General features: G+C 54.1%; 2 protein-coding genes across 3 annotated transcripts in view; one reads left to right on the top strand and one right to left on the bottom strand.

Moving 5' to 3' along the window:
* NCF4 (neutrophil cytosolic factor 4) overlaps positions 1 to 21517 on the top strand; it is a 76628-nt gene that overhangs the window by 1456 nt on the left and 53655 nt on the right. Inside the window, exon 2 of the mRNA XM_078076571.1 lies at positions 4060 to 4153. Coding sequence (XP_077932697.1) covers positions 4060 to 4153 — 94 coding nt within the window. The remainder of the gene's footprint in view (positions 1 to 4059; positions 4154 to 21517) is intronic.
* On the bottom strand, positions 1480 to 19998 carry PVALB (parvalbumin). Of its 2 annotated transcripts, XM_036108732.2 has the most exons (5): positions 19908 to 19998; positions 19329 to 19396; positions 17519 to 17651; positions 16163 to 16272; positions 1480 to 1700 (listed from the first exon to the last, which is right to left on the bottom strand). In XM_036108732.2, the coding sequence occupies exons 2-5, from the start codon at positions 19387 to 19389 to the stop codon at positions 1672 to 1674; spliced, it is 333 nt and encodes a 110-aa protein (XP_035964625.1). In that variant the 5' UTR covers positions 19390 to 19396; positions 19908 to 19998; the 3' UTR covers positions 1480 to 1671. The 2 variants fall into 2 exon arrangements, with proteins under 2 accessions (XP_035964625.1, XP_035964624.1); XM_036108731.2 differs by lacking the exon at positions 19908 to 19998 and having other exon boundaries at positions 19329 to 19492.

Genomic DNA, 21517 nt, shown 5'->3' on the forward strand with positions numbered 1-21517 from the left:
CCAGCCTGGCCCCTCCTCCTGCATGACACACGGGCCCGGCATACGGCCCCTTTTCATCTTCCCCCGCCCTCAGCTCCCACGTTGGGCCCACCTGCCCCTTTGGAGCACACCTGGTCGAGCCCCCAGCAGGGCGGTCTTTTGGAGCTTGCTGCTTTGACCCACTTCCTAGTTCTGGTCCCAAGTCCCCTCCTGAGCCTGAGTCAGCTGACTCTGCCTGGCTGTAGGGAGGTGGCTTGTCCATCCCTGCCCCTCAGCCTAAACCCGGATGGGGCTGCCTGCCCCGGCCTTACCCTCAGTGAGGGCCTTCCCTGATAGCCCTGCCCAAGACGACAGGGGAAGAGTCAGGAAGCACCGCTGGGTAAGGGGTCTGGAAACCTGACATGAGAGATGAGAACACGCACCAGTTCCCTCCCCAAGGCTGTCGTGGGAAAGAGCAGAAGGCATCCTGCAGGAATGCTGCCTTGTGTCCACCCAGCCTCCGTCCCCACTCCTGATTTCCGTTGGGACACCTCTCCCCAGCTGTCAGACCCTGAGCTTTCTGTGCACCTGACCCCACCTGTCTTCACAGATGGGTGCCATCCGGAATGTGCCAATCAGGGCCCCTAGCCTTCGGGTCACGGGGACTGGTTCAGGGAGGGACGCAGGCTCCGGAGGTGACTGCCAGGGTTGGGGACCCTGGTTCCACTACTTACTGAGAGTGCAGTTTGGGGCAAACACAGAACTTCCCTGTGCCTATGTTTCTTCATCTGTACAAAGGAGACAGTGATAGTCCTCACTCATGAGGTTGTGGTCCAGATGGAATCATGCAAAGGGTTCAGCACAAAGGAAGTGCACAATAAACATTAGTTACTGGTATTAATGGAACTGAATTTGGGGTCTTCTGATGGAGTGATTGGGAGAGAGAAGCTCTTTTTTTTACTGACATTGAGCTGCTGGAGGAATTTTGCCATCATGAGGGACAGCCTGATAATGAATCCAGCACAAAGGAACACAGTCAGAGATGGGGGAAGAAGGACTTAATTCTGATGATACCACTTGATCCAGCTGTTCCTGAAGACCTACCCCTGGACTATTCAGGCATAACCAAATCTTTGTTTTTTCTCCCTTTTTTGCTTAAGTTACTCTGTGTTGGGTTTCTCTTATTTGTAACAAAGAGTCTTCATGGGTTTACATCCATCCATCCATCCATCCACAAGTCCTAGCTGTGTGGGCTTACACACGTCACTTACCTCTCTAAGACTTAGTTTCTGCATCTGTAAAATGGGAGTTTCATCACCTACCTTATGGGTGGTTTCAAGAATTAATGGGCAACCCATGCAAAGTACCATTCTCAGGACCACGGGCAGAGGAGGGCTCAGTAAATTTCCCTCCCATCCTATCTTTTCAGTCTAAATCCTATTCCACCCCTGCACAGGTGTGTCTGGAAAGCCAAGGCAGGTTCCTCGCCCCACCAGGCCCAGGGCCTCCCGAGCAGCAGAATCCGATTGGTACAGCCTTTATTATTTCTCCAGCATTTTTCAGAAGAATTATGTCATTTGAGGGCCACAGGGGACAGGGGGAGTAAAAAATAACATAAACACACTGAACAGAAATGCAGGAGGGCAGCAAGAGGGGCTGAGATTGGGTGGAAGAGGGGCAGAGGGGTGGAACACCAGGGGCAGTCAGAGCCTCTTAGCTTTCGGCCACCAGAGAGGAGAATTCTGCAAAAGAAGACAGAGAGGTGAGTCAGAGGTGGACAGTGTGGGAGGACTGGCCATGGCCTGGCTGCTGGGCCCCACACGGGGCTTGCTGTTGGTTCTCCCATCGGCTGCAGACCTAGAGTGATGGAATGAGTGAGTGTGGGAATGAATGAATGAGTGAATGAGAAACGGTGAGCCTACTATCTCTCCTTTTTGTTTTACTTTTTAAACATTTTAATTCCAATGTAGTGAACATACAGTGTTATATTCATTTTAGGTGTACCATATAGTGATTCCATGTACTACTTCCATATACTACTCAGTGCTCATCCAGATAAATGTTCTCTTAATGAGCCTGCCATCTCTTTTGCTTGATGACGTCATTGCCACCTGCAAATTCCTAATAATAACTACAACGATCGTAGCAGCAATCATCTGAATGTTTATCACATTCCAGCAGCTATCCTAAGGACTTGATATTCTAGATCTTGTCTGGTTCTGACAATGGTCCTATGATGTGCACATTATCATTATTCCCATTCTACAGATGAGGAAGCTGAGGCTCAGAGTCCAGCATTTACAAGGTCACACAGCTAGTAACGAGCAGAGCCAGGGCTCAGACCCGGATCTGTCTGAGCCTCTTGGGACCCAAAACTCTTCCTCAGCTCCTTGTCTAGTTGTTCCCCAGCTTCCCACCAGGATCACCAGCAGAATCCTAGAAGACACAGATTGCCAGGCCCTCGCCCTAGAATTTCTGATTTAGGAGGCCTGGGCTAAGGGAGGAGTTCTTTTAGTTGTTCAAAGGTGATTCCGGCGAGCAACCTGGTTCAAGAACCACTGTGTGCTCTTCCTCCTCAGGGGGCTGAGCAAGACTCTGGAGGAGACCTGAGCAGGTGACATCTCCATGCAGGTCAGACGGGTGAGGGTGGGCAGGTGCTCAGAATGAGCTGCGCCCTGTCTCACACAGCTTCTCATTGAATCCTGACCATAACTCAGGAAACTGGGAGCTAGTCCCATTTTACAGAAGGGGAAACTGAGCCCCAGAGAGGAGAAGTGACTTTTCAGAGCCCCCGGGGTCATAAGGGGCTCAGCTGGGCCTCAAGCCCTGGGGTCCTCGTCTCTCCACAGGGCTTGCCTTCGAGTCCATGGTGGGCTCACCTGCCCCTCCCGCCCCAGGAGCATTCACCTGCCCCACTTCGCTGAATATTAATTGATGTCAGTGATTGGTGTCAGCACTAGGTGGAGATCCAGTGTCCCTCTACTGAATCCAGCTCCACCTAAATGAACAAAGGGATGGCCCCAACCAGGTAAGCGGAGACACAGGGGAGCCGAAGATGATCCCTGCCCTGAAGGAGCTTCTGGCCTAGGCAGGGAAGGAACAGTACTTGGCAGGACAGGCTCCGTGCTACTGGCCTTTTGTCTGGATCTCAAGCATGCTGAGTACATTCCCGCCTCAGGATCTTTGCACCTGCTGTCCTCTCTGCCTGGTGTGTTCTCAGACTTCCCACGGCTACCTTCTTCTCACTTACCGGGTCCCAGCTCAGATGTCGCTCCTCCTGGGTCCTTCTCTGACCACTCTGGTGACAGTAGTGACCCTCCCCTACTGTGATCCTCTTTGCTGTCACCATTTTTATTCTATTCACAGCACTTACCACTCTCGAAATACTTTTGAGTATGGTCTTGCTTATTCATTATTTATTTCCCCCCCGCCAACTGGAACAAGAACATCTCTCTCTGGAGAGAGCCCACTCCCCTTCTTTCCTGCCCCATCCCACCACCTGCCTCCAAGCGTGATACTGAGGGGCCACGTGTGTTTGTGACTGGATGGAAGGCCCAGAGACTTCGCTGTCACAGGGAGAAGGGGTGCCCTCTATTTAAGGTGTCAGCAAAATTTCAGAGGGAAGGTGGCTTCTGATAGAGTCCTGTGAGAAGGTGCAGGATTCCCACAGGAGAAAGCAAATGGTGGGGAAGAGATCACAGGCAGTGGCTTTTCACGGGGCAGGCTCAGAAGGCAGGAAACAAGGGGGATTTGGGAAGGACCCAGTAGCCATGCTGGGCTAGTGTCTTGCGTGATAGGGTGAGTGCCGTAAGAGGCCTGCTCTGCTGCTTATGGGCTGTGTGACCTCAGACAACGCCCCTGGCCTCTCTGAGCGATGCTTCTTGAGTTGGGAGATAGTCAGAAGCGAGGTGCTGGTGCACAGGAGGTCCTCGGCTCCCCCGCCCCCCCCCCCAGCTCCTCTGTCCCTGTTCCCTGCATCCTCCCAATGGCGGGGTCCTTGCTGTGGCAGTCACAGGGGCTACTGCTCAGCAGCCAGGTCTTCTGAGACCTTTTTTGGAGTAAAGGCCCAGGGAATGTCTGTCCTGTTGATTTTCTCTCCAGGAGACCAGAGAGGACAAGAAGGAGTTTGCCACCCTCTGCCACGATGCGTCTGAGATGCTGTGTCCCCAGCCTGCCGGAGAGTGTGGGGCCCCAGGTAAGTCCTCATTGCATCTAGAAGGGATTGAGAGTTAGGGGTCCAGGCCCCGCCTGGCGTGTTTGCTGGGAAATGCGCATCTCTGGGTGAGGGTCCAGGTGTCTGTCAGGGCCGTGAAGGGAGGGGCAGGACCAATTCCTTGGGAGAGACCAGTGAAAACAGAACGTGAAGTGGCCTCAGAAAAGCCGCCAAAAGGACCGGGGCTCCTTGAGGTGAGCGCTGTCCTCCCCAGACTTGGTATGAAGCACATGTGTCCCCCCCCACCCCCCAATCCCATGCGAGCTCTTAGTATTCATCCTGTGCTGTGGCCACATGAAATGTTAGCCCTGGGGGACACCGTGTGTGGGGTGCACAGAACCCGCCGTGCTATTGTTGCAGTTCTTCTGGAAAGCGAGCGTTATTTCCAAATAAAAAAGCAAAGAAAGTAAGATCAACCAAGCCAAACACAGGCCCCCACCATGGGAATAACGGGTGGGATCCCTGCCAGGTGGAGGGACACGTTCCCGGGCTCCTCCTCTTCCTGGGGTGTGAGCTGGGAAGTGGACAGCACCTTCTCCTGTCCCCAGGCTGTCCCCGAGGGCAGGAAAGGCAGGTGACCTGGATGTGGGGGCCTAGGTATCGACTCGAGGTGGGAGAAAGAGAGGGTCCTCCAGCTGGTCCTGAACACCCACGGGGCCACAGGCTGAGTGGTAACAGCGAGGGGCAGGGATGGAGCCCAAACACAGATACTCCAAAAACCCCTCCCGGGGCCGGGGTCAAAGTGTCTGCTCCCTCAACCAGGAGCTCCTGTGACCCTACGGCACCTCCGTGAGGCAGGTGGTTCTTCTGAGATGTCTCCGATCGATACTGTCCATTTTTATAGAATTTAAGAATCCTTATTTGTTGAATGCCATTAAATTCTCACTACTCCTCCACGGGAGAGATGCTTTTGTCTGCATTTTACAGATGGGGAAACTGAGGCCCAAGAGTTAAGTAGCTTGCCCAAGATCACGCAGCAGACGTGAGTCAAGCTCCTGCTTTTAGGCTCCCTTCTCTACCCCGGAGCTTTCCGACCTCCTTTGACCTAGGTGTAGAGTGACCCACGAGCCAGCTCAAATATCGCCACCCCCCATGACTCTGTCATATTAGCCCTGTTTTATTTACTTCATGCTACTTAGCACTCTCTGAAATGAGCTTATTTATGGACTTACTTCTTTCTGTGGGTCTCCCCCTCCTAGAATGTAAACCCCAGGAGGGCAGGGAGCCCTGACTTGTCCACCGCTCTTCTAGCAATAGAGTAGAACTTGGCAAACAGCAGGAGCTAATAAACAAATGCAAATGGGTGGATGGACAGACGGATGGATGGATGGCTGGCTGGCTCATGAGTCTTCCATGGGGTTCAACAAATTCCAATATGCCTCATATAATTCTCACATTGGGTGGTCAGTGGGGTGATTCCCATTTTGTAGATGGAGAAACAGAGGCCTGGAGAGGTGAAGGGTCAGGTCATGCAGAAAACAAGAGGCAGAGAAAAGATCTGGCCAGTGGTCTCAGGCGCACCCACTGCATGAGTGTGGAGAGGCCATTCCTGATTGGGCGAGCATCCCAGATCGGGAGCAAGCAGGGACTCTCAACCCGCCATTTAATCTGGAAAACTACCCAGGGCCGATGTATCCTGTCCTTGGGCACAGAGTTTGCTCTGTGCTGGGATAAAGGAGACGTGAGTCTGTCTGCCAAAGCCATCTCACGGAGAGACTGTCAGGAGGGAAAGTTGGTCCTTACAGTTTCCTGACCTCCCTAACCCTCACCCTAGAAATCACGGGTCCTTGGGCTGCTCATCAGCAAAGAGCCAGTTTACCACCTTCACACTAGATGGCATTTGCTGCGGTCAGCATGAAGGGGACCAGGGAATGCCAACCAAGAGATGCCCCCCGGGGTGGAAAGTCAGGCATTTTGGAGCCTGACTGGGAGGTGCCTTGGACCCGTGGGGTTTTCAAAAGCCTCTGGAAACAGACCCCTCTGCCCACCCGGGGATCTACTCTGAAGCAGCCCGGACGTCACAAAGGCCGCGTGCCCTGGCTTTTTGCAGAGAACGCTGCATTCTAATTTTATCCTCCCAGAAGCTGGAGCAGGGCATTTTGTAGACAAATTGAGGGCAGGGGTCACCTCTTCTGGACCTTTCGTGTGTGCCTCAGGGCAGAGCTCTTAGCAATCAGCCAATTAACAAACAGCCCTCTTATCAAAAAAAAAAAAAAATCTCCTCTAAAATGTTCAGGTTTCTCCTTAAAGAAAAACCAATGAGCAAACATACAAAGTCCTGCAAAGTCTAGGTCAACTGATTTGGCGGTAGGATGCTGGGATGGGGAACGGGGAGGGGGGAGGGGGTTCTGACCTTGGTTCTGCCTCCTGCTCACCCCTCCAGGTCTTGCTTTTCTCCTCTGTGCAATGTCAGGTCTAGAAGATGCCTTGCCAACTCTCCCACAGTGCTTGGAGCAAGGGCTCTGGGAGTCAGCTCCCAACTCCCATTTTTGCTTCCATGACCTTGGACTAGAGATACTTCACCTCACCATGCCTCAGTTTTCCCATCTGTAAAATGGAGCTCTCTGGCTCGTTCAGAGGAAGCCCCACTAAAGCTCTTGCGTCTGGCCTGATACATAGGCAGCACTCAGCATTTGGTAGCTCTTGTTATCAAGCTGCCTCTACAGCTCCAGCTACCCGAAACGAAGCCTGTGAAGTGCCCGGCCGCTGCCTGGCACAGAGCGAGTGAAGACCTGGCAAACGGCACCATAACATTTACTATCTGGCATGGGGGTTGTTGTCCCCCACCATTTCCTGTCCCCCCGCCTGGCACCTGGAGCGGGGTCTGATTCTTGTTCCTTTGCTTCCTGGCTGGGTGGGCTTCGCTCCCCACTTTACTCTCGTTTGTAAAGGGGGCGTGATAATGTCTGCTTGGTCGGCTGTTGGGAAGGCCAAATGAGCAAATGCAGAAAGACGCCTGGTCTGTAAGTGTTAGTTTCCCCCGCCCTTGGAGCTCCTCTCCATGACATAGGTTGGAGCTTCGAAATGTCCACAAAAGTCCTGAGACAAAGACAGGGAGGATGTGAGCTGCAGAGGGCAGGGGAGGGTGGCCTAAAGAGCAGGCAGCTGACCTGCCCCAAGTTTCCGGCACCATCTATCCCATCGAGTTAGGATCCCACCTCCAGCGTGCCCATCTGTGGAAACTCAGCCTCTGACCCTCAGCTTCCGCGTCTGTCAAATGGGGATAGGACTCTGGTGAGGACCACAGGAGGTAACTGGATGAGAAGCGCCTGGCACAGGGTGCCCGGCACACAGAGGGAGCGCATCTAAATCAAATTTCACTGTGGAGATGCGAGGGACGGTGTTCCTTTGGAGGGACCCAGATTCCTGCCCTAGCTCTTGAAGGGGCCCCTGGGGTGCGGTGGAGAGGGTCAGAGGATGGGAGGGCTCAGTCCTCCCCTTCCCACAGGAAGCTGAAATTAGCCTCATTAGATCTGTCCCAGTCCCAGTGCCGTGGGGATTGGACAAATTTAGAAGCTATTGACAGGTGAACCAGCACATGCTGACAGCCCCAAGTGAAACTGAGACGACATTGAGTCAGCGCTTGGACACGTCTTCCCTTCCGTCTGTCGTGAGGACCAGGATGGAGGCACTGGCCCCCTGGTTTATCACCTCGCCTCTAAATAGCTCCTGGGCTGGGTTTCTTATAAATTGGTATTGCAAACAGGGATCACTTTCCCACCCCAGAGAACGGGAGGCAGGGTTATTTGGCGTCAAGCCAGACGGCCACGAGGAGCAGCGTAAACAGTCCTGGGGGCTCACTCTGTGCCAGGCGCTGCCCTGGGTGTCATCCCATTCCATCTGCGCTGACTCTCTTGTCCCCGTTTTACCAACAGGGAAACTGAGGCTGCGAGTCACTCAGCCACGAAGATTCTAACTCAGGCGTGGCTCACGTGGGGTGCCTCTCTTTCTCTCTTAGAGGCTGGGGTTCCAACTCACGCCCTGACCCACAGAAGCAGGAGAGGGATCGATGGAGAGGGGATGTCTTTCTGCCCTCCCCACTGTTCCTCCTCACAGGAGGGCAACTCCATAAGGAGCGCTGCTTCCTCTCCCTTTGCTCCATCATATCTAGCTCCACACAAGGCCGGAGTTAGGGAGCGTCTGTCCACTCGTGAATGAAAGCCAGCATCTCGCTAAGCCCAGAAACCATTTATAACCTGAATGTCTCCATGAAGCCCCGTGGAGGGGGTGGCGGAGTCAGGAGACACGGGTTCCCTTCCGCCAAGGATTTCCGTGTGACTCTGGCACAGAGCCCACCGGGCCTCAGTTGCCACAGTTCTCAGTGGGGATCACAGACTCTGTCCCCCCGACCTTATGGGGCCCGTGTGAAGACGCAGGGAGACGGGACAAAATACCGTACACCTTAGGGCTCTGCCACCAGGACCGCGGCTGGCCTTGATGTGCTCATCCTGCCTTCCCCGGAAACCAAATCCCACAGGGGCTGGAGGGCTGGATGACCTCTCCTGCGGTCCCTGTCACTGTCCTCCCATCTTCGACCCCATTTCCCTTCCTTCGAGGACTGGTATTCCACAAGGGTTTCGAGGCGGCTTCCGAGAGAAAGCACACATATCAAGTAGGAGGAAAGGAATCATTTCCAGAACACTCACTTCATGCAAGCAACAACCCTTTGAGGTGGGCATTTTTGTTCCCATTTTGGGATGAGGAGGTGGTTGCCCAGGGAGAGAAAGGGGCTTGGCTGTCCACACCACCGCATTCTGTGGGTTGGGTTTTCAGCCTGACTTCAGGTGTTTGGGCCCAAGGGCTTACTCCCTCACTCCCACCCGCCTGCCATATTAAATGGGCTGCTTAAGGATAAAAGAGAACAGATTTCACCAGAAGGAAGCAGAAAAGGCAAATGCCTCGAGGCACATGATTGGAGCAGACCATAGTGGTTCAGCGATAATTATGACTAAATTTTTTAGCATCAGAAGCAAAAAGCAAACCACAGGCTCTTGGGCTGGAATAGGCTGGAAGCCTTGGAAACAGGACCCATCACTGGAATCAGGTTTCAGGGAACCGAGAACAAGGATCTTCTCTGTGTGTGTGTGTGTGTGTGTGTGTGTGAGAGAGAGAGAGAGAGAGAGTGTGTGTGTATGAGAGGGAGAGTGTGGGTGTGTGTGAGAGAGTGTGTATGAGAGTGTGTGATAGTGTGAGAGAGTGTGAGTGTATGTGTGAGAATGTGTGTATGAGAGACAGTGTGTATGAGAGTGTGTGTGTGTATGAGTGTGTGTATGAGAGGTGTGTGAGTGTGTGTGAGAGTGAGTGTGAGAGAGTGTGTATGTGTGAGAGTGTGTGAGACAGTGTGTGAGAGTATGTGTGAGAGTGTGTGTGAGAGAGTGTGTGAGAGAGTGTGCATGAGACAGAGTGTGAGAGAGTGTGTATGTGTGAGAGAGTGTGAGAGAGAGTGTGTATGTGTGAGAGTGTGTGTGAGACAGAGTGTGAGAGTGTATGTGTGAGAGAGTGTGAGACAGTGTGTGAGAGTGTGTATGTGTGAGATTGTGTGTGAGACAGTGTGAGAGAGAGTGTGTATGTGTGAGAGTGTGTGTGTGAAACAGTGAGAGAGAGTGTGTATGTGTGAGTGTGTGAGACTGAGAGAGAGAGTGAATGTGTGAGAGAGTGTGTGTGAGACAGAGTGTGAGAGAGAGTGTGTATGTGTGACAGTGTGAGAGAGTGTATGTGTGAGAGTGTGAGAGAGTGTGTATGTGTGAGAGTGTGCGTGAGACAGAGTGTGAGAGTGTATGTGTAAGAGAGTGTGAGACAGTGTGTGAGAGTGTGTATGTGTGAGAGAGTGTGTATGTGAGATTGTGTGTGAGACAGTGTGAGAGAGAGTGTGTGAGTGTGAGTGTGAGAGAAAGTGTGTATGTGTGAGTGTGTGAGACAGTGTGAGAGAGAGTGTATGTGTGAGAGAGTGTGTATGTGTGAGAGTGTGTGTGAGACAGAGTGTGAGAGAGAGTGTGTATGTGTGAGTGTGTGAGACTGAGAGAGTGTATGTGTGAGAGAGTGTGTATGTGTGAGAGAGTGTGTGAGACTGTGAGAGTGTGTATGTGTGAGTGTGTATGTGTGAGATTGTGTGTGAGACAGTGTGAGAGTGTGTATGTGTGAGAGTGTGTGTGAGACAGAGTGTGAGAGAGTGTGTGAGACAGTGTGAGAGAGAGTGTGTATGTGTGAGAGTGTGTGAGACAGTGTGTGAGAGAGTGTATGTGTGAGAGAGTGTGTATGTGTGAGAGAGTGTGTGAGACAGAGTATGTGAGAGAGTGTATGTGTGAGAGAGTGTGTGTGAGACAGTGTGTGAGAGAGTGTATGTGTGAGAGTGTGAGACAGTGTGAGAGAGTATGTGTGAGAGTGTGTATGTGTGCGTGTGTATGTGTGAGATTGTGTGTGAGACAGTGTGAGAGAGTGTGTATGTGAGAGAGTGTGTGAGACAGAGTGTGTGAGAGAGTGTATGTGTGAGTGTGTGTGTGAGAGAGTGTGTGAGACAGAGTGTGAGAGAGTGTGTATGTGTGAGAGAGTGTGTGAGACAGTGTGAGAGAGAGTGTGTATGTATGAGAGTGTGTGAGACAGTGTGTGAGAGAGTGTATGTGTGAGAGAGTGTGTGTGAGACAGAGTATGTGAGAGAGTGTGTGAGAGAGTGTATGTGTGAGAGAGTGTGTGTGAGACAGTGTGTGAGAGAGTGTGTATGTGTGAGAGTGTGTATGTGTGAGTGTGTATGTGTGAGATTGTGTGTGAGACTGTGAGAGTGTGTATGTGAGAGAGTGTGTATGTGTGAGAGTGTGTATGTGTGAGATTGCGTGTGAGACAGTGTGAGAGAGAGTGTGTATGTGAGAGAGTGTGTATGTGTGAGATTGTGTGTGAGACAGAATGTGAGAGAGAGTATGTGAGGAGTGTGAGACGGGGTGTGTGCGTGCGTGTGCGCGTGTGTATACAGGGCGTGCAGATCTTGTCCACGGCACGGTGGGGAGCAGCGGGATATCTGGAGTCAGAGTGTCAGGGTTTGGAGCGGCCCGGTGATCCTGGGCAAGTGGCCCCACTTCCCGGAGTGTCAGGTTGCGGGTCTGTCCAGTGAGGGTGTATCTCGTGGAGCTGTCGTGTGGGCTGCACGAGCTCTCAGAGCTAAGGCCGAGGTGCAGTGCCCGGCACACAGGACGTGCCACACGGGTGGTAGCCACTAGTCCTGTCAGCCTGCACGTTCCACATGGGCAGGCATTGCGAGTGGAGAGCCCGGGCTGGGGACACATCTGTGTGAGAGGCAGGGGGGTATGTGGGGGGACTCTGGCTGGACCTCTGAGCCTCCTTCCTGGCTCTGTGACTGAGTGACCCTGGACGCCTAATCCCTCAGTGCCTTGTTGTCCTCATTTGTAGAAGGGGAAGAGTGATGGCACCTACCTTCTAGGATTATTGTAAGGCAGTAAGTTCTCAGAGTCTGGTCCCCGGGGCATGAGCCCCACCGGGGAACTTGGTGGAAATGTGAACACTTGGGCCCCACTCCAGACCTAAGGAATCAGAAACTCGGGGGTTCGGGCACAGCCATGTGTGTTGTGAAAAGCCCACCAGTGATTCTGATGTTGGCTCCAGTTTGAGACCCACCAATGGGAAGGGCAGACACTTGAGAAGGAGCCTGTCACTTAGCAGGCTTGCCTACTATTTGTGCCTGGGTTTTGAGACTATGGCTGGGGTCGCCTTCCACCTCTGTCCAGCTTCTCTCTCCTTTTCTGCCTTAAAACCCTCCTTTACCAGCTCTGCACCAGCCTCTCAAGGGTGGACTTCGAGAATCAATCGACCACATCTATAAAAGTCTGAGCTTCCTGGAAGTAGTTGCCCCAGGGATGGGAACGCAAAGGGTTATTATTAGAACTCTGTCTTTCTATCCCCTCCCTTCAATCTGGGGTCCTCAAGGACCTGGTAAGCATCACTCACCTTGAGAGGGCAAACGGTGGGAGATGAAGGTAGTCCTGCTTCTAGAATCTCCCAGCACCTGCTGCATGCAAGCCCCCAGCCCACACAGGTCTCCAGCCTTTGCCTGCAGACCTCTCCCTACACACCACTCTTCCTCAACACTGCGTCCCCAGAGCTGGCCATTCATTCATTCATTCATCAAACTTTCCTTGTGCCCCTACTGTGTGCCAGGCCCTATTCTAGGTGGTGGGGTCAGAACGGAACAAAACAAAGTTCTTGCTTTTGTGGATCTGGATCACAGTGGGGGAGAGAGAAGCAAGCAGTAAGTCAGTAAATAAAATCATCTTAGGGTAGATGCTCACTGAACTCCGTGAATGAACAGAGCACGCAGCACTGGGCATGTGCTTTGGATCCAGCAGACGTGAACTCCGATCCTGACCTTGCAACTTCTGAGACATGAAGTTTAGGCAAACCCCTAGCCTCTCTGAGCCTCAGTGTCCTTGTCTATAAAATGAGAACAGTAATAGTATCTACCTCAGAGACAGCTAGGAAGATTAGGGGAGTAAAATACTAAGCACAGTACCTGACACAGAATGAGTACTCCATGAAGTTAGATGTTACTGCTATCATTATTCGAGGTGGCACGGGCTCAGCTGGTCCTCTGCCTAGAGGTTTATTCACTGGGGCATCCACGGAGTCCCGGGCCTGGCAGGGACCCCAGTGATTGGCTAGTGATCTGACTCCTGATTGTAAAGATCAGGCACCTGAAGGTCAGAGGGGGTTCTGTGACTTGGCTCAGGTCCCACCACAAGTTGAAAGCATCCTCCTGCTGATGGGCAGGGCTCAGAACCTTTTGCCTTTAGAGGAAACAGGCAGGCAAGCAGATTGCCTAAAACAGAACTTCCCGGGGGCCTGCAAAGTCTTCTGCCTCTCATCTCAATACCTATTGGGCATCATCACCCCCATCCTTCCTGGCACCCTCCAGAAAAAGTACCGTGTTTGGGGTGGAGATGGGGAGGGGAAGCATCTGTATGTTCCATCCTCAAAAGTGCACCGTGTGCGGTCCCGCTGACTCAGGGGATCTGATCTCACCGCCCCCCACTTCTTCTCCTGCCCCACTCTGTTTTGTTCTGCGCTGACCCCCAGACCTTGCACCAGGTCATCCTGAGCTAGAACTGCGCTGGCAGACAGACCTGGGTGTGTATCCAGTGTACCTCGGGCTCTAGCACTGCTCTTTCTCCATCTGCCCCTCCGTCCTCTGTCATAGGTGACCGCTTGGGCAGGCTTCGACACACATTACCACCCTGCTAACAATTCTCTCTCTCTTCCCACCCCCAGCGAAACAACCTTCTTGTCCCTTTCTAGACATCCCTAAACCTCCCAGCCTTGTGCCTTTGCCGAAACCCATGCCTTGCCCCACGCTCCCCCAGGAACACCCCCACCCCCTACTCCGGCCAGTGGTTTCCTGTCCCCAGCCTCCCATATGCCTACACACCACCGTCTCTCCCTCTCCACACCTCTCCCCCTCCTCCGCACCTTCTTGGTATTGCCATTCCTTTGTGTACATATACATAGAACTGTAAGCAACTTGCTGCTAGAATAGAAATAGGATCGTAGCCGCTGTTGGCCGAGTACTGGCAATGTGCTGGGCGCTGCGCTCAACATGCATCGGGTCATGGAATCCTCAGGGATGCCAGTGGGCCATATGTTGTCATGCCCAGTTTATCGATGAGCAACTGGGGCTCAGGGTTGCTGAGCCGCTGCTCTGGGGCACCCAGCCAGGAAACAGTGCCTCTGGGAGTAGGGTCGAATTCATCTTTACCTCCCTGACAGCCTGGCACAGGCTTGCTACTCAATAAACGTCTGTTGGATCTGTTGGAAGAGTTGAGTTAGCTCTTTAAGATAGGAGACGGGCAGGGAGGGAGGAAGGGAAGCAGCCTAGGATCTGGCCTGGTTTTTCTTTATCCTGAGGTTGCTTGTGAGCAGCCAACCATGCAGACCCCGCCTCCGGCTTGCTTCCCAGCTGTGGCATACTGGCTGCAAATGAAAATGGGAAGCAGGTCTGGAGGTTTGGGATGGGGTCCTAGGAGGAACCCTGGTCCGGCGTGGAGCTGTCTCAGTGGATTGGTGAGGAGGGGCTGTCGGGAGATGTGCCACTCACCACTCACCGGAACCGCCAAGACCAGCCACCCACCTCTCTCCAGCATTTTCTGCTCCAGCTCCTTTAAAATCACCTCCCTCCCTCGCAGCCGCAGGAGACATGGCTGGCACTGGAAGGCCAGGCGACTCGCTGCATCTGACCTTGCTCGAGTTTCTCCGTTTTGGTCTCGGGCATAAAACTTTAATAAACTACACCCACATTCAGAATCCTTTTAACTTTCCCAAAGCAATTTTGTGTCGATAGCCACTTAATTTTCACAATGAGCCCAAGCGGGTCTTAGGATTAAACTGTGCACCTCATTTGGCGGGCAAGGGAACTGGGTGTAGAGAGGCGCCGGGGCCAAGGTCATAGCTGGGGAAGCGCAGAGAGGAAGCAGAGCTTGGGGGGGGCTGGTCTTTACACTCGGGCAACAGATGTTTATTAAGTGCCTGCTTTGGGGCAGGTGTGGGGTTCATACTGGATATAAAAGGGTGAAGACAACCTAGTCCCTGTTTTTTAAAAATTTAGGTGACAGACACATATATACAGTGCTGACTCTGTGCCAGGCACTATTCTAAACCCTTTACACATTAACACATCTAATCCTCATGACAATCCCATGAGATAAGAACTATCATTATCCTCGGGCGCCTGGGTGGCTCAGATGGTTAAGCGTCTGCCTTCGGCTCAGGTCATGATCCCAGGGTCCTGGGATCGAGTCCCGCATCGGGCTCCTTGCTCAGCAGGGAGTCTGCTTCTCCCTCTCCCTCTGCCTCTCCCTCTGCTTGTTCTCTCTCCGTCTCTCTCGCAAATGAATAAATAAAAATCTTTAAAAAAAAAAAAAAAAAAAAAAAGAACTATCATTATCCTCAGTTCAGAGATGAGAAAACTGAAGCCCAGAGTAGTTACTTGAGTTGCCCAAAGTCACACAGCCAGAAAGTGGTAGGGATTTGAGCCCAGAGGCCAAGCACCTGTACACAGTTTTCTCTTAGGCTGATGGGAAGGACCATCACGAGGTGCGACACAGCTTACTGGAAAGAGCTATTCTAAATCCCTGCTCGCCCACTTATGTCCTAGCTCTTTGAACAGGCTAAGCTCCCCAGCCTCAGTTTGCCCATCTGCAAAACCGAGATCGTTCTCAAGGCTGTTGGGATGCTAAGAAAGATAATGCTGCTGGGGTGTGTTCTGTGAATGTTAGTTCCGAATGGAGAAGGATGTGGGATGGTGGACTGGCCACCATCCCCTCACCTGTTCTGACAGCAAAGCTTGAAAAGCAAGTCAGGGCCAGATATTTCTTTTCCTGATTCCCAGCTGATTGCTGGCTGGCTGTTTTTCCTGGCTCTCCTACAATGCGGGAAGGGTATATTTGGGTGAAGCCCAAACAGGCTTTTGAAACCTGAAGTTACAGGATACCAGGACAAGATGCTAAGGAGGATAGAAGATAAGGAATTTCCATCCCTGGAATTTGAGAACATGAGAGCCCCCAGGGTCCTTGGGGATCAGTTGGCCTCATCTCCTCAGGTTACGGTTGGGAGACTGAGGCCCAGAGAAGGACAGAAATGGCCCAAGGTTACACAGCCAATGTGGGCAGAGCCGGGACCGGAACCCAGGCAAAAGTGCAGGCAAAGTTCAGGGAAAATCCCAAATTCTCCTTAATTCCCTACACAGTAGGGAGGAAAAGAGAGTCTATTCCTTTTGGGTTGTTCAAATTTAGAAAAAAAAATGTCCCAGGTGTTTTGTGTGTGTGCCTGGCTTACGTGATAGAGCTCTCAGACCTAATGCATTGCCTTTTCCTTCTAATCCTGGGGAGTGGGGGACCCCTCCTCTCCCTCTCAGGTGACAGAGATAGCTCCAAGCTTTTAGCATCCAAACATCCCAAGATCCACGACGTGCTCTGGCCCCAGGTCATGGCTACTCACCATCGACCCCAATCTTGCCGTCCCCATCCTTGTCTCCAGCGGCCATCAGCGTCTTGGTTTCTTTCATCGACAGGTCTCTGGCATCTGGGGAGAAGCCCTTCAGGATGAACCTGGGGAGAAAAGCCAGGGAGGGAGTCAGGCGGCGGTCATCTTGCAGGAACAGCGTCCCGATGGTGGGCCGGCACCTGCGCAGCTGCAGTGGGCGACTGGGGGAGGCGGTAAGCAGCGGGCCTGCACGCAGCTGTGCTGAGCCGGGCAGCCGGGGCTGTGGCTGTGCTTTCACGGGTGGGTGTGCAGGGGAGGGACGGGCCGTCCTCGGCAAAAGGTCGACCTCACTCCAGGCAGGGCACCTGCATTTGTTTATTTATTCAGCCAACCCGACAAACGCAAAAGTGTCTTCTCTGCACCGGGGCCATGCTGGAATCCGGGGGCACAGAGAAGGAAGCCACCCGAAAAAATGAGGAGGCAGTCGAGTACTCGGAGAGAGACCACACAGGGTGATGGATACAATGATGGAAACAGAGAAGGGTGCTCAGAGGATGCATCCAGCCCACCTGGAGTGAGAGGAAAAGCTAGGGAGGCTTCCTGGAGAAAGTGATGCCTGGAGGACAAGTAGAAGTCAGCCTGTGTGTGTGTGTGTGTGTGTGTGTGTGTGTGTGTGTGTGTGTGTAGGTAGAAGGAGAAGGTTCTAGACAAAGGGTACCCTTGCGAGATGGTGTGGGGAGAGACTGGATGGATAGGGAAGTCCCTATGGAAAGGTCTCTCTCCACACCCTCCCCCTTCTCTTTAGGACGAAATTCAAGGCCGTCTTGGCCAGAGAGTAACTTAAGGCACAGCTGGGTGGGCAGACATGAGCCAGGTGCATTTTCCTAGTCGTAATCTTCCCCTCCTCTGCTTTGCTCCCAGAACTCCTGACCCCCAAAGTTGGTTCTGCATTCCCCACCTGTCCAGACATTGCTTTAGCTGCACTGGTACAGAAGTCGGGCTGCGGGGGGGGGATTGTCTGCAGGATGATGGATGGTGCCTTTGAGACAAATGACAAATCAATGAAATAAATACTCAAGCTAGTGCTCCCTGTCTTGCACATGGCGTTAGGCATCCAGAAAACCTGCCTCTTCGTGTGTATTTAATTATTTAGTAGCATCATCCCATTAGCAATATTAAGTGGCTATAATTTAACCTAGTTAGTTGCACTTTCTGCTGCCGATTTTATTCTTCCGGAAGCAACCGTGGTGAGGCACAGCTGTTTTCTGCCAATGGTGCAGAGAGAGGGCCAGATCTGATGGGCACTCGGAAGCAAGAGTCCCAACCCCCACTCCCTCTCGGGCTGGGCAGCCCTTCTAGGCCTTAGTTTACCCCAGCTCATCCTCCTCGATGAAGCCGCTCTTGTCTTTATCCAGGATGTGGAACACCTTCTTTACGTCATCCGGGCTCTTTTTCTTCAGGCCAATCATTTGGAAGAACTTTTTGTGGTCGAAGGAGTCGACAGCTGTGGGGGCGGGGTGGAGAGGAGTGGGTTAAAATGAGGACAAAGACGGGGCAGTAGGGAAGGGCAGGAGAACGGGGTGTCAAAGCATTTGTTGATTGAGCCCCCTGTGCCAGTGCTGGGGGGTGGGGGGTGCCTCTGTGGGAGGGTTGAAGGAGCCCAGACTAGCAGACGGTGCTTGGGCCAAGGTCACACAGCTAGAGGTAGAAGAGGTAGACTTGCCCCCACTCTCCGCTGTACCCTTCACTGAGAACAGGGCAGCCTTTGAAGGCAGAGGAGCTTCCTGGGTTCCATGAAGGCTTTGGGGTGTTGGGGGTGGGCAGGGGAATTGGAAGTGGTGTGAACATGGTGTGTGCATGTTGGGGGGCGATCGACCTTTTTTCTCGGCCACACAGATTGTATTGCCAGAAAATCGACCGACACAGGGAAGACAAGTTTCTCTCAAGGTCATACAGTGGGAGGAGGAGGGGGAGGACCCAGGAACCCTGGCTTTGCCACAGATATCAATTCCGGTGGGAGTTGGGGGAGTGTTGGAAGGCTCCCCAGAATTCCCACTTAAGTTTCTTCTCAGAGGGAGCAAGCTGGGTCAAGGAGTCGTGGGTGGGTTATCCCGGCACCCTGGGAGGGTAGCCTCCCAGAGCTTCTTCATACCCTGAGGAGGGGACACCAAGCAGAGAGGAAATGGGAGGCCCCCTCCCCAATTTTCTGTGTGCTGAGCTCCCTTTCAGGAACACCCGGAAAGGGTACAATGTTAGAATAACAAAAGTGTGTGGCAGGGAGGGGTCCTGTTGAGAGTCATGTTCTCCCCTCAGCCTTGAGCTGAGGGAAGGACCGTTCCTCCGTCCACCTCTGACACTAAGGAGGGGGACCAAGACCTGGAGGTGACCTTAGCTCTAATCCCCCTTCTGCTGTGCTAGGTGACCTTGGGCAAATTTCTGGTCTGCTCCCAGCCTCAGTTTCCCCACCTAGGTGAGGGAAGGGAGGAAGCAGGTAGGCAGCGAAGCGCTCGACTCCAGGGCAGCTCAGAGAGGTTAGACTGCCCGCTCCCCTCCCTGGGCCATCTACCGAGGCTGGAAGTTGCAAGCTGAGGATGCTCCCGCAGGATTGGGCAGAGCAGAATGCCAGCTGCGGGAAGGTCAACGCATTCGTTCGCTCGATGGTCGGTGGTGGTGGTGGTGGTGGTGGGGTGCTCTGAGCCCTAGAGAGGGGCTTGGACTGCAGGGGAGCCAACCACCGACAGCTGAGAAGAGTCCCGTTCTGAACGGGGGTCTCCGAAAGGGGCTGCTTGGAGAGGAGATGTGCGCACCCGCACCCCTCCAAGTGCCTTAAAGGGGAAGTATCAAGCGCCCACAAGGACCTGGGGGTCCCGCTTTGGACCCTGGTCTTTGCCCTTTGTCCGGGACCCCGAGTCCTCGCAGCGCGGCCACCCGGCCTTTGGCCCCGACAAGTTTCCGCTGTCGGGCAGAGCACGGGGCCTCCCCACCCGCTCCCCGCGCCAAGTCCCGCTCCGGAGGAGTTTGGGAAATGCCGAGGAGCCCCCTGCTCCGTCCTGCCAGCGCCCCGCCGGATGCTTGGGCAGAGGAGCGCTCCGGAGGACTGGTCAGCCGCGCGACCCGCGGGGTGCTGGGGCCAGGGTAGTGGATCGGGGGAGAGGGCTGGGGAGGGGAGCGCGCTGCTCACCGGTAAAGGCCCCCACTGCCTTCTTGATGTCCTCAGCGTTGAGCAAGTCTGTCATCGACATCCTGCAACTGTTTGAGCGGGCAGAGCAAGTGCGAAAAGATTAAAAAGTGCTTTTCTCATCATTTCTGCTCATATGACCAGCGCTGCAGTGCTGCGCGCCGGGCGCACGCCCGCCGGCCTGGCGCAGAGCCAGGGGGCGCTGGGCTGGGCGCGCAGCCAGAGCCGCTCACTCCCCCCGCGCGGCCCGGGCCCGGCGGGCGCGCAGACCCGCTGCCGCTCCCGCACCGCCCCCGCCGGGGGTCCTCGGGATCCCAGGGGCCGCGACCAGGGCGCCCGGGGAGGGGACGACCTCTGGAATTTAGGGGGCGCCCGCGTCACCAGCCGGGGCTGGAGGGGTCGCCTGCCGTCAAGGGCACGCAGGAGGCGCCAGCCTGGTGCGGCGCAGCTTCTCCGGTCCGTGCGCCTCGGAGGATGTCCCGCCGCTTCGGGGAGGATCCCGGGCCGTCAGGGGCCAGACCTACCCCCTGGTGGGCCCCTCGGGGCGGGGGGGCCCTACTCGCATTCTGTCTCCGCTCCTACCTCAGCCTCCGCTCTTGTCTGTCCCCGATGCAAATTTATGCTGCAAAATCTGAGCGCTGAGGTCTGGAAACCTAACCCTCGGGACGCTGGGAGGAGGTGGCACGAAGATAGGTGGCTACCTCTCAGGCCCTCTCTGGATGCCCCATCCCACATCTGGCCAGAGATGCACTGAAACCATTTTTCTTTCCTAGTCTGACTTTCCAAAGAACTGTTCTCAGATCTCCACTAACTACTTGCTTCCCTGGTCTCCTGAGCCACGGACTATAGTGTGGGTCCAGGCTCCTGCCCCCACAAACCTTTTGGGAGAGGGTAAGGTGGGAGAGGCTCGCTGAAATCTTTATGCACCCTCTCCTCACTTGGCGACCAGAAGACCCATGTTTGGGGAGAGGTTGGTACCTTCAGACCACACTTTCTAGACAAGCTCAGCAGGTTTTATGGCTTGAACTTCATCTCTGGGAAATGTGACACTTCCTAATCTTAGGCAGCCAGAGACCAGTTGCATTCTTTCCCACGGTCTCCCCAGGATTCAGGCTGCAACCAGCTGCCTCTATAGTTTGCAGAGCAATGGACGGGGAGTCAGGATGCCTGGGTTCTAGATCTGCGGCAGTGCTAAGTCCCTGAGTGACCTTGGGTTATGACCTTCTTTTCTGGTCGACATAGACCAGACCTTGTGTTGATGGTGTTGATGGTCCTTTGTGGTGGGATCTTGAGACTCCAACGGAAGGTGTAGGCAGGTGGGCTGGGGCTGAGTGTGGTGCCTGTTGGTGGGCGGCTGGGGAGGGCTGTCCAGCTGCTTGAGTTCTGGCACACTCGCTGTCAACACTGTCTCCTCAGCTCAGCCCTGGACGGCTGCCCTTCCTGGAAGCCTTAGGACGACGCTGCTCGGGCTGCCCCCTCCCTGTGAGTCAGCTCCTTCAGTCCACAGCCCTCCAGCTGGCTTCCAAGGAGCAGAGGCTCTAGCTCCTGACCCTCTGTCTCTTGCTGCACAGCCTTCCATGGACCCCTCAGCTGCCCCTGCTCTCCCGGCCCCCAGCCAAGCTGTTCACGTGGACGTGCTGGGCTTCTGTGCAATCATTTCAACCCCCAGGGCCAGCTCATGCCAGGGGCCTAATTGGAGAGTTTGTTTCCTTAGCTGAAGGGTCATTATGCTATACTGGTGGGGAAACTGAGGCCAGAGAGGGTCAGTGAATGGTCCAAGGACACACAGCAAGGCAGTGGCAGAGAGGGACCCCAGCCTGAGTCTGCTAACTTGGAGTTCAGTGACTCTCGTCCGTGGCACCCCTACCCACTGCCCAGGACCCAGCCCTGTCAAGTCCCACCCGTCTGAGCCACAGACCATGCCCAAACACTGACCCCCGTGGCAAAGGCAGGAACCTCAACACAGGCCCATCCTCCCTCCTTTCTCCATCTCTCCCTGCTAGAGAAGACTTCCATCAGCTTGACACCTTCTCTGGGCCAGAGTCCACCCAGCCAGAGCCCCAGATGATGTTATTGGGGTTGGCCTGCCAGCCCTCCATACCCCTTCCTCCTCCTCCTCTGCCCACTCATGGACCTCCTATGATGGCATCACCAGAGTCCACAGATGCCTGGCTCCATCCCTCTTGTTGCAC

The sequence above is a fragment of the Halichoerus grypus genome, chromosome 6 (genome assembly GCF_964656455.1).
Source record: "Halichoerus grypus chromosome 6, mHalGry1.hap1.1, whole genome shotgun sequence".
In the NCBI taxonomy this organism is placed as follows: domain Eukaryota; kingdom Metazoa; phylum Chordata; class Mammalia; order Carnivora; family Phocidae; genus Halichoerus; species Halichoerus grypus.

Coding starts and splice junctions, on each gene's coding strand:
- PVALB (XM_036108732.2), bottom strand. CDS start 19,389: ATGTCGATGACAGACTTGCTCAACGCTGAGGACATCAAGAAGGCAGTG. Junction 17,652..19,328: donor GGCAGTGGGGGCCTTTACCG/GTGAGCAGCGCG, acceptor CCGCCCCCACAG/CTGTCGACTCCTTCGACCAC. Junction 16,273..17,518: donor ATCGAGGAGGATGAGCTGGG/GTAAACTAAGGC, acceptor TTTTCTCCCCAG/GTTCATCCTGAAGGGCTTCT.